This window comes from Orycteropus afer, unplaced genomic scaffold, assembly GCF_000298275.1.
Source record: "Orycteropus afer afer isolate SDZICR_OR568_19922 unplaced genomic scaffold, OryAfe1.0 scaffold00471, whole genome shotgun sequence".
NCBI classification, from domain to species: domain Eukaryota; kingdom Metazoa; phylum Chordata; class Mammalia; order Tubulidentata; family Orycteropodidae; genus Orycteropus; species Orycteropus afer.
In genome coordinates, this window is record NW_006922058.1 from 1,030,462 (window position 1) to 1,044,910 (window position 14,449).

A 14,449-nucleotide genomic window follows, 5' to 3' on the forward strand; every position below is an offset into this window, starting at 1 on the left:
GGCATCATGGCAGGTCTGAGCTAATAGCCTAAAGGCTATGGGACTCCACGCTGAGGGAGCTCTGGCTGGGGCCTAGAGTGCGGGCCACATGGTCCCCCTGGACTCCTCTCTGGGAGATGCCTCTGAGACCTAACAGGCACACAAGACACAGCCCCACTGGTCTGGGACATGGCATTACACGGGCCGTGACACACAGGCGCGCACGGGCCCACGCGGGTCGTGACACACTGCCCATGCAGCCTCCTGCATCTCAGGACACTTGGCCCCACACATATCCTCGCAGACAGCATCCACTCGTGTACCCCTAGACCCCCCACATACAGCACCCTCCCCACAGTCCTGCTCCAAACTAGGGTGCAGGGCCCAGAAGTCTGGAGATCTGAGTGGCCCCAGTCCCGGGGCGGGCCACCACCAACCACAGTGGGACAGGTGGAGGAACAGCACAGGTAGGGGGCTGGGCTGTGTGCGTGTGTGCGTGTGTGCGTGTGCATGAGGCAGGCCCTCCGATTGGTGAGACAGTCATCTGTGCTTCTGCGGGGTGACTTGGGGGACTAGGGCCAGCAAAGAGGCACAGAGTCTGGAGCTGGGAGGCAAGGGCAGCTGCTCCTGGAAGCCTGGCCACTGGGCCTCCCTGCTCTGGCCGAGGGCTGCCCCAGCCTGGCCACCACCACCAGAACCGGTCTGACCAGGTGTGCATGTGTGTGCCCGCATACTCACGTGTGCATGTGGACTGGGGCCCGGCCAGGAGGCAGACAGAATAGAGCCTCAGCCTGTGTTGTGGACGCCACAGCCATGGCCGTCAGCCCAGCACAGGTGGGGAGAGTTCGAGGGGTACGGAGTTGAACCTGCAAACCTGGGGCCACAGGAGACAGACACTCCACACTCCTCAGAGTCACAGAGACACAGAGACACCAGATAGGAGCACAGAGCTTCAGGGAGGGAGAAGGCCTGGGCCCGAGGCAGTCTGGCCGGGTCCCGGAGCCCTAAGGCAGCATGGGCAGGGCAGGGCCTGTGGCTGCAGTAGCTGGCTGGCCGACGCTGGCCGCCACCCAGGTTTCGCCAAGCTGCCCCACGCCCTGGCAGACAGCTGAGTCACCTGTGCTGGGTGTCCTTATTGGTAGCCAGGTGGGGCTTCAGGAGGCGTCCTCACCCCTGCTGGCCTAGCCCAGCTTCTGCCCCAGGTGCTTGGGCTCCTCCACCTCTGACCCTCGGCCCAGGCTGTGGCCACCAGGAGCCTCATGAAGATCAAGCGGAGGCTGGCCCACGCCCTCAGCACCTCAGGGGTGTGTGGGACCCTCCCTCCCCTCCCCTCCCCTCCCCCCACCCGGGCCTGAGCCAGCCCCCTCAAGGCCCGTGCACCCCCTCGCTGGCCCAGCCTGGGCCCCAGCTCTCAGAGAGTGGCTTGGACTAGTGATGCCCACCCAGGCTGAGCCCTGTGAGGTGGCAGAAGGGACGTGGGAGAGGGTCTTCCTGGCAGGAGGACAGCTGAGGTGTGGGGTGGCTGGCAGCAGGGTCCGGGGCTGGGGGAGGCAATCACAGGCCCCACGGGCTCCCAGCGCAGCCACCTCCCAGCTGGGAGCAGCAGAGAGTCCTGGAAGATGGGGTTCTGCGTTTAGTTCCAGTTCTTGCTCAGCCACGTTTAAGTGTGCGTCCAGGGGGGTCGATCACACTCACCACCGTCTGTTTCCAAAGAGCGTCCGTTCCCCCAGGCAGGCCCTCTGGCCTGAGCACTCGCTCCCGTTGCCCCCACCCCACCCTGTGGCCTCTAATAACTCCATGTCCGTGCCTTTGCCCGCCCTGGATGCTTCAGGGACGTGGGACTCGGACTCTGTCCCCTGTGTCGGACTTGTTTCTTTCCACTTCACGCTTTCTAGACTCAGGATTGTCATTTCTCCTTGGATCAGTGGACCACATTTCGTTAGCCCGGGTGCATCTACCCAACGGTGTGAGCAGGGGATGTGGGGCCAGAGGGTGGCCTTTGGGGTGGGGTGCTGGGGAAGGCTGGCTGGGTGGGGCCGGAGGCCGTGTGGCCCGGCTGGGCTGGCTTCCCCTGCTACTGGAGGGCCCGGAGGCTGGGATTGGGAAGAACTGACTCAGGAGGCAAAACCCGCAGCCAGGCGTCCCAGAAACCACAAGTCAGCGGGGCCCTCCCACGGCTCCCAGCAGTGCCTCTCCAGGAACACCCAGACTGGGTGTGGGGGAGACAGAGAGAGTAGGGAGGGAGTGATGGGGTGAGCAGCCCAGCGCCCACCCCAACCCTGGAAGGACTGGGGCCCTGCTGGGGCCGGGCTGCCCAGGGGCAGAGGTCTCAGACTGGGGAGGCAGCTAGCAGGGCCAGTAGGAGCCCAGGACACTGTGCTGTGCCAGGGCCGGGGGGCCGTCTCCAAACCAGCTCCTGCCAGGTGTGCGCCTCGGCTGGCTGCGGGAGCCCTTGCAAATAGCCCTGCTGGCCCTGGGCAGGTGGGCTGGGGACAGAGCAGTGGCAGCCCTGGAGGCCCAGCCGCCCCGAGGAGAGCGCAGTGGCCCAGGGTCTCTGGACCCCGGCCTGCACCTGTGCCTCTCCCTCCCCTCCTGATGCCGCTGGTGCTGTCCAGGCCCTGACCTGGCTCACAGGCGGCCTTGGAGCCTGGGACCTGGTAGGGGCCCAATGGCTTGGGGCCAGCTAGAGGTCTGGGACAACGCCTGACAGCCACCCCCACCCTGGGCCTGCCCAGAGCCTGACTCTCCACCACCCTTCTGTCCAAGAGGCTGGGCCTCAGTGCTCATGGCCGGGCCCCTGAACTTTCCCTCCAGGGGAGACCCTGCTCAGGGCAGGAATGGGTGCTCTGAGGAGGGGGAGTATTTGGCAGGAACCAGGGCTGGAGCAGAACAGAAAGAGGTGTGGCAGTTAAGCTTGTGTGTCAACTTGCCGGGGTCGGGCCGCTGGGCAGCTGGGTGCTGCTATGCCCCCGGGGTGAGGTTGCTAATTCACTCCATGGTAGCATGGTAGCAGCTTTAGGGATGTGGTCTGCTTCTCGTATACAAGCAGCAGCTTTGAGAATGGTCTGTAGCTTATGACACGCTTGAACCCTGCATGTAGCCGAGTCGTGGTTCAGCAGCCTGCCATGCCCTGCCGATCTTGGGACTGTTCATGGGCTTGAATCAGTGGCCTGCCATGTTTTTAAATAACATTGGGACTGAGCCTTTTTATTTGTCGACCGTGGGCTTGTCAGCCTCAGTAGCCAGCAGCTGCCTGAGTGAAGAGGTGCCTCCAGCTTCAGTGGGCCAGGAGCAGGAGACAGAGTTGAAGCCCAAGGTCTAGGGGCTTTCACCCAGCTCCTACAGCCCAGCAATTTGAACTCAGACTTAAAGCCTCTAAAACTGTAAGAGAATAAACTCCTATTTGTTAAAGCCATCCCATTTGTAGTACATTCTTGTCAGACCAGCACTCAATAACCAAAACAGATGTCTACCTGTGTTTTATTCACTATGCAAAGGCATTCAACTGTGTGGATCATAACAAATTATGGATAACATTGCAAAGAATGGGAATTTCAGAACACTTGATTGTGCTCATGAGGAACCTGTACATAGACCAGGAGGCTGTTGTTTGAACAGAACAAGAGGATACATACAGCATGGTTTAAAATCAAGAAGGGAGTGCGCCAGGGTTGTGTTCTTTCACCATACTTATTCACTCTATATGCTGAGCAAATAATCTGAGAAGCTGGACTATATGAAGAAAAACATGGCATCAGGATTGGAGGAAGTTTCATTAACAACCTGAAATATGCAGATGACACAGCCTTGCTTGCTGAAAGTGAGGATGACTTGAAGCACTTACTGATGTAGATTGAAGACTACAGTCTACAGTATGGACTACACCTCAACATAAAACAAAAACCCTGGATCGATAAGCAGCATCATGATAAATGGAGAAGAGATTGAAGCTCTCAAGGGTTTCATTTTACTTGGATCCATAATCAACACCCATGTTGTTGTGATGTGCCGTCAAGTTGGACCCGACTCATAGCAACCCCTCCTTGGGTTTCCGAGGCACTATCAATACAGAAGTAGATTGCCCCGCTTCCTTCCGAGGAGTGGCTGGTGGGTTTGAACCCCCTGCCTTCTGGTTAGCAGTCAAGTGCCTTAGGCACTATGCTACCAGAAAAATCAGATGACTTATCGCACTGGGCAAATCTGTTACAAAAGACCTCTTTAAAGTGCTGGAGAATAAAGATGTCACTTTGAAGATTAATGTGCACCTAACCCAAGCCATGATATTTTCAATCGCCTCATATGCCCGTGAGAGATGGACAATGAATGAATAATGAAGACCGAGGAAGGGTTGATGCTTTTGAGATGTGGTGTTGGCAAAGCATGTTGAAAGTCCCATGGACTTCTAAAAGAACAAGTCCATCCCGGAAGAAGTGCAGCCAGCATGCTCCTTGGAAGCGAGAATGGCCAGACTTCGTCTCACCTACTTTGGTCATGTTGTCAGAAGGAACAGTTCCCTGGAGAAGGACGTCATGCTGGGTAAGGTGGAGGGGCAGCGAAAAAGGGGAAGGCCCTCAATGAGATGGACTGACAACTGACACAGCGGCTGCGACGATGGGTTCGAGTGTAGCCAGGACTGTGAGGCTGCTGCAGGACCGGGCAGGGCTTCATTCTGTTGTGCACAGGGCCAAGTTGATGGTTCCTAACAACCATGGCACGGCTGGGGCAGGGTAGGGAGCAGGGCTGGGAGGTGGGGAAGTCTGGCCGGGGCGGTGCAGAGGAGGTAGGTGGCTGCAGGCCCAGCAGGTTGCCCAGCAGTGCTGGGCTTGACCACAAGTCCTTCTCATAGATGGGAAGGTGAGCTCCAGGGCCTCGAGACTGCGAGCCAACAGAACTGGAGAGAACGCTGGAAGGGCCGCAGGAGGCCCAGGTGAGGCTGCTGTGCCCACGAAGGGCATAAACTGCAGTGCAAGTGTTCTCACGGCTCACTCCCAGACCACCACATCGCCTGCCCTGAGTGGAGCCTGCAAGGCCAGGCCCTCTCTGTGTGGTGAGGCTGATGAGTGAGTGACCCTCAGCAGGGTCCCAGGGAGGGAGTTGTGGGGGGGAGAGGTGGGAGCCTGGAAGCAGGAGGTGTTGGGGCAAGGAAGTGCTGGGCCTGTTGGGGGGGGGGGCAGGGAACTGGGGCTTAGGCCAGGCATGTTCTGGGGGTGGGGAGCCCAGGCACAGAGTAAAAGGCAGAATTCTGACCACGTCTGTGTGATGACTCAGCCTCTGCCACCACCCCTGCTGACCTGCACATTTCCTTCCACCCCTCCCCACTGGCCTGCACCCCCCGCCCCCCCCCACCTGCCTGCAGCTCCCCTCCCCCTCCAGTTGCAACGTCCACTGCCCCCAGTGGTCCTCCAACCTTGGCGCTTGGTCACCCTGTACCAGCAGGGTCCTCTCAGTGCTGGCCCAGGCTCCCCTCCACGTCTTTACCGGGTGTTTTCCCTGCTGCACCTGCGACGAGCATGGGGAGGCCGGGCGGCAGTGGAACAGAGGGGCCTGACCCTACTTGGAGCGCTGGTGCTGCGGGTCCACGAGACCTGTCCCAAGCCCCTTGGGATTCAGCTGCCCCACCTGTCAGGTGTGGGTGAGGCAGACAGGGTGACCTCTCTAGGGGCCACAAGCATGTTGGTGGAAGCCACCACCAGCTTGAGAGCCCTGAGGCACCTTCCCCCATGAGGCACACGTGGCGGGGTGCCCTTGGTCTTCCCTGCCGGGAGCTGGGGGCCCCAGAGGTGCATGAGCAGTGAGGGCTGGCAGCAGGAAGTGCCCGTGTGCTGGTGCCATGTGTGTCTGCCTGAAACCCTGCCCAGCTGTGCGGCCAGTTGGCCGCCCACAAACACAGCTGAGCACCCAGCTGTGAACAGGTGTGTGGGCGCACGAGCACTGCTCCCTGGACCAGCTGTTCTGGATTGACTGAGCTCGGGTAGAAGGTGGGGTAGGGGTCATCCTCTGGGACCAGGACTCCAGAGCACCCATGGCACTACCACCACCTCCAGGAAGCCCTCCGTGTGCACAAGCCTAGGAGGTGGGGGGGGGTGAGCTGGAGGCTGGGCTGGGCCTGGGGGAGAGGGAGGACTTCCCCAGACAGAGGCACCCCCGGGGCTGCTCCCCGCCCCCACCCGGGAAGTGGTCCTGAGGTTGGAGAGAGTAGGCTCCTTCAGACCTGAATGCTCCGGGGTCGTGATGGGGTAGGGGAGCCCAGCTGGAGATGGGGGCACAGCAGGGCCCCTCCCCGGGGCCCCACTGGACTCTCCCAGGTCCGGGTTATGGCTCCAGCAGGACCCCGTTGGTTCTGCCACCTTCTTTAGCCACTCTCAGTTCCCCTCATCCTCCTGCGGAAAGACACGATGAGGCAGGAGGGGCCTGGGGACAGCTTGGGGGCATGGGGGCTGGGCCAGGAAGGGCCTTGTGCCTGTGTCCCGCCTCAGTCTCCACACAGCCATGACCTCAACCCGCCCAGTACATCCTCCCCATCTCCTCCTGGTGGGCACCCTTCCCGTGCACCCTGAGTTCAGTCAGCAAATACCCCAGGTGCCACTCAGTACCCTATCCAGGCTGGCCCTGGGATGCTCCCAGGAGACATACCCCAGTCCTTACAGCAAAAACCGCAACAAGGAGACTAGAAGTTTGGGGCAGAGGCCCCAGGCGCACAGCAGGTGCTGAGAGCTGGTTCCGTGGGCTTGTCTGCAAACTGTCCAGGCTGTGGCTGCCGGACCATCCCCTGCCCTTAGGCATGGAAAGGAGAAGGGGTACTGAGGGGACATCTGGCTGCTGAGTGACTGCTGCAGGTAGTCCTGGGCCAGCTCAACTGTTTGCTGTCCACAAGCAGAGGTGTGAGGCGTGTTGGTCTGTGACCTGGCCCCACCATGCCAGAAGTGGGGACTCTCCTCCCTCCACCTAGGATCTATTTCTGGGCCACTAGAGGAAGGGCCTTAGGAGCTCTGGTAGCATAGTGCCTAAGGCACTTGACTGCTAACCACCAGTCAGTCCTTGGATGGAAGGTTGGGTATCAGAGAGATACTGCCTCAGAAACCCAAGGAGGGGTTGCTATGAGTTGGGTCCGACTTGACAGTACATAACAACAACAACAGAGGAAGGGACTCAAAAGGTCTGGGGAGCCCAAGGCTCACCAGCTTAGTGAGTGGTGTGAGTGCTGCCACAGGCTGGCCAGGTCTAGCCTGACCTGAAGCTGTCCTCATCCTGCCCTTCTCTTCCAGCCCATCCTGCCCTTGGGTAGGGCTTGTGCCTTGTCAGTCTCCTGGAGGCCTCCAGACGGGGGCAGAGGTCACCAGCCCGACCCCCACGGTTCTTGCTCCCTGCAAAGTCCCCACACTTGCATGAGCCACTGCTCTCTCTCACAGGGCTGCCAACGCTCACAGGGCTCGTGTGCGGGGCGGGCGCAGGGCCGCAGACCCTCGCCGGGCTCGTGTGTGCGGAACAGGGCTGCTCCATAGAGTTTCCAGGACTGTGACCCTAGAGGAGCAGGTCATCAGGCGTTTGTTCTGAGAAGCCTTCTGTGACTTGAACTCGCAAGCTTTTCATTAGTCATCGGGTGCTTCGTCAGTGCCACCCAGGGGCTCCCCAGGGCTGTGGGGCGTGGGGGGAGCGATTAAGTGGGCGTGTCCAGCACAGGCAGATACATAGCCAGCGCTCAGTAAGCACCAGCCAGGAAGGCCTTGAGCCCAGCAGGGCTGTTTGCTGACGCCAGACCTTGGGGACGCTGTGACGCATTCCTGGGGCTCAGGGTCCCCGAGGCCGTGGGGACTCAGGACACTAGCCCCCCCCTGGAACAAACAGGCACATCTCTGGTCCCCTACCCTATGACCTCCAGCCCACTGGGGCCACACCCTTCCAGCCCAAGCCAGCCCTCAAGGGACTGGCATCCCCTGCCCCTGCTTGGGCTCAGACTTGGGCCTAGCTTCCTCCAGGAGCCCCTATGAGAACGCTGCCTGTCGCTCCTGTGCTGTCCCTCTGTCCCACCAGGAAGGACCATGCAAACGGGAGGCAAACCTGGCCCAGCTCGGGGAATCTCCCCCAAAGCCCTGCCTGCCTGCCAGCTGGGAGCCAGGCCCCGGACCAAGGCAGCCTGCCCAGCCTGCGCTGTCCCCAGATGCTACTAGAGGGGGCTGCTCAGGACTGCGGGCTCCTGGAGAAGGCGGGCCTGCCTCCCCAGCCCTGGGGGGTTGGCCTCCCTGGGGTGAGGGGTGGCATCCCACCCCTAGTAACTCTGGGACCAGACCCCCATGGATGAATTTCTGGGGGAGCTCTGGTAGCATAGTGCCTAAGGCACTTGACTGCTAACCAGAAGGCTGGTGGTTCAAACCTACCAGCCACTCCTTGGAAGGAAGATTGGGCAATTTACTTCCATAGTGATACTGCCTCAGAAACCCAAGGAGGGGTGGCTATGAATCGGGTCTGACTCGACGGCACATAACAACAACAACAACGATGAGAACTGGTGGCATAGCACCTAAGGCATTTGACTGCTAACCAGAAGGCTGGCGGTTCAAATCCACCAGCCACTCCCTGGAAGGAAGATTGGGCAATTTACTTCCATAGTGATACTGCCTCAGAAACCCAAGGAGGGGTCGCTATGAGTCACATCGACTCAATGGCAGTGAGTTTGGTTTTCTTTTTCTTTGGATGAGAGCCGGAACCCACAATCACATTTATTAGGCGCCTAATATGTGCTGCGTGCACCGTGCTCTGTGAGGAAAACTTTGAGGGTGTATTCCTGTATCCACTCCACGGACGGGGAGGCCGAGGTCAGGAGTTCTGGGGCCGGGACCTGGGCTGGGAGCACCCAGGCTGGGGTCTAAGGAAGGTCCCAAAGGTGGGCCAGAGGAGGGGGAAAGAGAGGACCCCCAGGGGAAGGAACGGCAGGCCGAGTCCAGCAAAGTGAGGTCCGTGTGAACACGGCTTCTTGTGCCCACAGCCCAGTGTCCTTGGTGACGGAGAGAGCCCTTCCTCTTCTAAGTGGGGAGGGAACGGCGATCACAGCTTCCACACGGCCACAGACAGACCCAGCCAGTCTCTGGAGTCCCTTCCGGCTGCGCTGGGCTCAGCTCCTCCGAGGCTCCCCTCCCCACCCCCTGGTTTGGCCCCAAGGTCTTGGACCATCTCCCATTGCATCCTCCTATGATTTTGGCATCTTATTCAGCCAAGAGTCCCTGCAGCCAATGCTAAGTGGTCATGTTTGTGTCTCTAAGGCCTACCCCAGGGCATCCAAGTGTCCAAGCTGCAGGGAGGGTGTAGACTGGCTGTGGGCCAAGTCTTGGCTGTGGGCTGTGGGAGGCATCTCGCAGCCTCACAGGGAGCAGTGGCCAAGCCACTGGGGCAGAGGGCATGACTCCGCCCCCACTGACTCTGTGCCCTACCAGCCCCTGCCATAGGTTGCAAAACCCTGATGGCTCTGTTGGCTCCTTCCCCAGCCGGTGAGAGGCTGAGAGGCAAGAGAGAAAGTGCCCACGTGGGACCATGCCCCAGACAGCGCTGGTCCCTGGAGCCCCGGCCAGCTCGCACAGGCTGGGGCCCTGGGTCTGCTTGGGGTTGGAGGCCACACCGGGGGCACTCCTGGAGCCCATTGGGCTAGGGCAGGGGTGAACTGTGGGCAGTGGGTGGGGGAGGGTGCTGGGCACGAGGCTGGCCATCTTGGGTGCTGTTGTGCAGGCTGGGAAGCTAAGTGGGGAGGGTCTTGGGGTGCTGGGTATGACCAAGGGGCTGGCACTGACCCCCACGGTCCTGGGAAGCCACAGACAGCCCCAGCAGGGCACTGACAACTGAGAATGGGAGGCATGTACTGGGGGCTGGGACAAGGGTGGGAGCAATGGAGGGCCCGTGGGAAGAAGACAGGTGGGCTGGCAGCTCAGACGATAGCCACAGGTGGGGCAGTGGAAGCCTTGACCATTACATGGGGATACAGGTGGACAAGACCACGAGGGAGGAGAGCAGGGAGCGCAGGATGGGTCTCGGGTGCAGGGCAGGGGCCCAGGCCCCCCAAACAGCAGAGGCTGGAGGCCTGGCAGCTGGGAGGAAAGTGTCCCTGGGGTATGCCCCTCCCTCATGCCCGTCTGTGATGCCCTGCCCTAGCTCAGTGTGAGCAAGTGCACGTGTGTGTGTGTCTGTGGGCTGTGTGTATGTAGTGATGCACGTATTTTGCTGCTTGTGTGCACTTGTACGTGCATGTGTGTGAGTGTTCACACGAGTGACTGTACTGGTCAGTGTGGGATGGTCTGTGACTGTAAGCAGGTGTGCGCCTGCACAAAGCTGTGTGTGTGTGTATGTGTGCAGTGTGTGAGGACACATGGATATGCATGTGTGCTTGTATGAGTGTGAGCAAGTGTATGCACACACGTGTACTTGAGTGGGTGTGTGGGAGGGCACGTGTGCACACGAGTGAATGAGAGTGGGCTCATGATGGTGAGTATACATGAATGTGTCAGTGAGTGAGCATGTGCATGCACACGTGTGAGCGTGGGAGATGGCGTGAGTGGACTGGATCCTAGCCTCTGGGGAGGCCAGTCTGGCTCCTTTCACCATGGCAACAGCGCAGGCCCTTCCCACCAGCAGGACAGCGTGACCTGGCAGGGCTGAGACTGCACTCACAGAATCCATTGCAGGGCAAGAGGGAGGTGGCTTGCGGGGCATTCCCCTTGTGTAGTACCCAACCTATGGCCCTCACCCATCCTTGGGAAACACGGCCCTGGTGGGAGGCACCCACACTCACACCTGCCTGAGCCCCAGGGCACGCTGGGGGTGACAGGGTGAGCAAACCCCCGGGCAGGCCCTCTGCACTGTGTCTGTGGTGGGCAGGATGAGGGACCGGGTGCCTTGGCCATGGAGGATGCCCTCTGCAGGAGGAGCCCTGGAGAGTACATCGGAACCCACAGCTACCCGTAGGGGGCCCACCCATCGGAGCCCAGAGCTATTTTTAAGACCAGGCCGGATGGGCCTTCTAGGAACCAGGAAAAAACAGGCAGGGATGGTTACCCTGCTGGGGCTTAGTGAGGAATGGGGACAGGCAGGGACAGGACTTGAGAAGTGGCCTGGGGTCCGCTGTCCAGGGACAGGCCCAGGGCGGGAGTCTGGCACACTTGTACGAGGAGGCAGGCAGGTGGGGGAGTCCCACAGAGCCTGCCAAGCGGCGATCAGGGCGCCTGCAGAACGGTAACAGGCTGAGGTGGGCAGCAGGACCCTCGTGCTGCACACTGCCCGAGTTCTGCCCCCTCAGCGTTATCTGGCGCTACAGGTGGCCCCCCACAGCGCCTGGTGACAGAAGGGGTGCCAGCCCCCACGTCAGGTCAGAAGGAAGCCAGGTGGAGGCCTGAATGGTGGATAGTCAGCCCCAGGCCGGGGGTGGGGGGTGGGGGGTGGGTCAGGGTCCATTTCGCTCTGATGGAGCTCAGTCAGTGCAGGAACACACACACACACACACACACACACACGTAAAATGCAGGAAATCTACCACACACAAGAAAGTCCTGGAGCAGGAAAGACCGCAGAAATCCTCCCACACTAGGGGCTCTGTCCGCACTTCCACAGCCCTCCGGAGGCCTCCACGGACCCCGTGTGGAGCCGGGATCGGGGGCCTGGCGAGCATGTGGCACTCCACGGCCAGGGGGGGAGGCCCCAGCACGCCTTACAGCGAGCAGAGGAGGGCTGCGAGGGCGCCTTACTCCTGTGAAGGGTGTAGCCCACGATTCTCACGGCTGGGAAGACGAGGTTTTTGCATCGATCCCCCTGTGACTTGCAGGTGGACACTGGGCTGGGCAAGGCCTGTGGGAGCTGACGGAGGGCTCCAAGCAGGAGAGGGTGAGGGAGTGTGGGGGTCCTGTCCGGGGACAGTGACAGTGGCAAGAGCACCAGTGGCCAGACTTGGAGATGTGGGTGCTGGCACTCCTTGCAAGGCAGGCCTAGAGAGACCAGCACCTTGGCCCCTGCCCGTTATGGGACCCGGTGTTGGAGACTGAGGCTGTCGGGGCTCAGCCAACAGGGATGCGGCCGCAGCTCACACCCAGTCCCCAGCGGCTCCCAGGTGGGTGCCCTTGGGCCCAGGTCGTCAGCTGGTGGGGAAGGAGCTACCCGGGTGCTCCTCGTGGCTTCAGGACAAGCAGCACAGTGGAGCGGCCCCAGCGGTTCAAGTCCAAGACCTGGACAACGTGGACGTGGCGTGGCCCAGGCAGCAGCCACGGGGGCCCTGGTGGAGGGGGAGCGCAGCTGGGCCTGGAAGACAGTCAGGACAATGCCAGGCCGGCCCTCCCGGACCCGGGACAGCTAGGTCGCCGAAGGGGCGGACGGCGTGCCGCCTGGTGCGGGGTTTGTCCTCTGCTCCGCGGGAGCTCAGTGTCACGGGCGCCGCCGGCGGGGACCCCGGGGGGGCGCGCCTCCCACGTGCGCGCCAGGAAGCCAGGAGGCGGTGACGCACACACCGCATTCGGGCGTGTAAGCGCGTGGTCCGGCAGACGGGGGCCGCTTCTCGGAACTCGCGCTCTTCCCGGGCACGCTCGCCGCGGTCCGCGCTCGTGCGCGCCCCAGGAACGGCCAGAGAGAGACGCGCGTCGTCGTGGGTACCGGCCAGGGCCGTTGACCTTCCCGGAGCGGGCACAGGGGGCGGGGTGGGGGCGTCCCCGAAGTCCCCGCCCATCCGCCCACGCCCTGTCCCACTACTGGCTGCGGCCGGGAAATTCTTTGAAGGCCCGTCTCCCATTGGCTGCTGTAGCCCTCCCTCCCCTTCCCCCCTCAGCGCTGACAAGGGCGCCCGCGCGTGCGCGATGCGTGTGAGCGCGCGGGCGGAGCTGAGTGAAGCTCGATGCGTCGACGCCGTGCGCCTCCGCGCCTCTTACTACAGAAAACGAGTTCCGGCTCTCCTCGCCTGCCTGCCTCCTGCCGCTCGCGCTTGCCCGCACTAGGGCGCGCGCGCGCGCGCGCCTGCCCCCGACCCTCTGTCTTCTTGGTGGCCGCGTGGTTCCTGGGGGCGGTGCCGGCGCGAGGCCTGGCGGAAGGGGGCGGGGCCTCTGTCGCCCCGCCCCCGCGGAGGGATATGCACCTCCGCGGCCCAAAAACCCCAGGGCGAGGCGGCGCCGGCGTGTGAGAGGTCTGCGCGGCGGGGCCTGCGCGTAGTCTGGCCACGCACTGAAAGCCCGCGCGGTCCCCGCCCGTCGCAGCCGAGCGCGCTGACCGCCCCGGGTCACAGGCCGGAGCTCCGCGGGCCAGCGCCCAGACGCCCCGCCGCCCCCCAGAGTCGCGCCGCCAGTTGCGCGCCGCGCGAGCTCTGGGAGGCCGCGCTCCTGCGTCCGCAGCGGGGAGCGGGCCGGGGCGGCAGGCGGCGGAGCCCGGAGACCGAGGGCCCGCATCCCCGCTGCCGCCCGCGATGCTGCTCTCCAAGTTCGGTTCCCTGGCGCACCTCTGCGGGCCCGGCGGCGTGGACCACCTCCCGGTGAAAATCTTGCAGCCAGGTAGGCGGGCGGGGCCGGAACCGGGGCGGACGCCGGCGGGAGGGCGCGCCCGCCTCGGGCCGCAGCCAACCCCACCTCTGTGTGCTCCGCAGCCAAGGCGGAGAAGGAGAGTTTCGAGAAGGTGTACCAGGTGGGCGCCGTGCTGGGCAGCGGCGGTTTCGGCACCGTCTACGCGGGCAGCCGCCTCGCCGACGGGCTCCCGGTGAGTCGGGCCGCCGGGCGGGCCGGGTTGGGCGCCGGCGCCACGCGCCACCCCGCACCGGCGCAGCCTGACGGCCCGCGTCCCCGTCCCCAGGTGGCCGTGAAGCACGTGGTGAAGGAGCGGGTGACGGAGTGGGGCAGCCTGGTGAGTGCGCCGGGCCGGGCCGGGCCGGGCGGGGGCGGCATTGTTTACATCCGGACGCGAGGCCGGGTGCGCTGACGCCGGTTCCCGCAGGGCGGCGCCGCCGTGCCCCTCGAGGTGGTGCTGCTGCGCAAGGTGGGCGCGGCGGGCGGCGCGCGCGGTGTCATCCGCCTGTTGGACTGGTTCGAGCGGCCCGACAGCTTCTTGCTGGTGTTCGAGCGACCCGAGCCGGCGCAGGACCTTTTCGACTTCATCACGGAGCGCGGCGCGCTCGACGAGGCGCTGGCGCGGCGCTTCTTCGCGCAGGTGCTGGCCGCCGTGCGCCACTGCCATGCCTGCGGGGTCGTGCACCGCGACATCAAGGACGAGAACCTGCTGGTGGATCTGCGCTCGGGCGAGCTCAAGCTCATCGATTTCGGCTCGGGCGCGCTACTCAAGGACACGGTCTACACCGACTTCGACGGTGAGCGCAGCGCGCGCGAGCCAGGCCGGCGGGTCAACTCCCGCGGGGGAGGGGCGCGGGCTGTGGGGGGACGCGCGCCAGAGGGCGCGGTAACGCGCCGCTTCGTGACGCGTGGGGGAGCAGGGGGCACGCGGACCGCTCCTCGCCCCACTCCGCCTGGGC

The 14,449-nt window shown here is 63.0% G+C and overlaps 2 protein-coding genes across 2 annotated transcripts in view; both read left to right on the forward strand.

Annotated features, from left to right (window-relative positions):
* Positions 1 to 11,710, forward strand: part of CRELD2 (cysteine rich with EGF like domains 2) — a 37,856-nt gene extending 26,146 nt beyond the window's left edge. Inside the window, exon 12 of the mRNA XM_042782799.1 lies at positions 11,569 to 11,710. Within this exon, the coding sequence (XP_042638733.1) occupies positions 11,569 to 11,710 (142 nt within the window). The remainder of the gene's footprint in view (positions 1 to 11,568) is intronic.
* Positions 11,711 to 13,393: 1,683 nt separating this feature from the next.
* The window catches only part of PIM3 (Pim-3 proto-oncogene, serine/threonine kinase), a 2,155-nt gene continuing 1,099 nt past the window's right edge, over positions 13,394 to 14,449 (forward strand). Inside the window, exons 1-4 of the mRNA XM_007954742.2 lie at positions 13,394 to 13,481; positions 13,574 to 13,683; positions 13,777 to 13,827; positions 13,918 to 14,287. Coding sequence (XP_007952933.1) covers positions 13,397 to 13,481; positions 13,574 to 13,683; positions 13,777 to 13,827; positions 13,918 to 14,287 — 616 coding nt within the window. The 5' untranslated portion in view covers positions 13,394 to 13,396. The remainder of the gene's footprint in view (positions 13,482 to 13,573; positions 13,684 to 13,776; positions 13,828 to 13,917; positions 14,288 to 14,449) is intronic.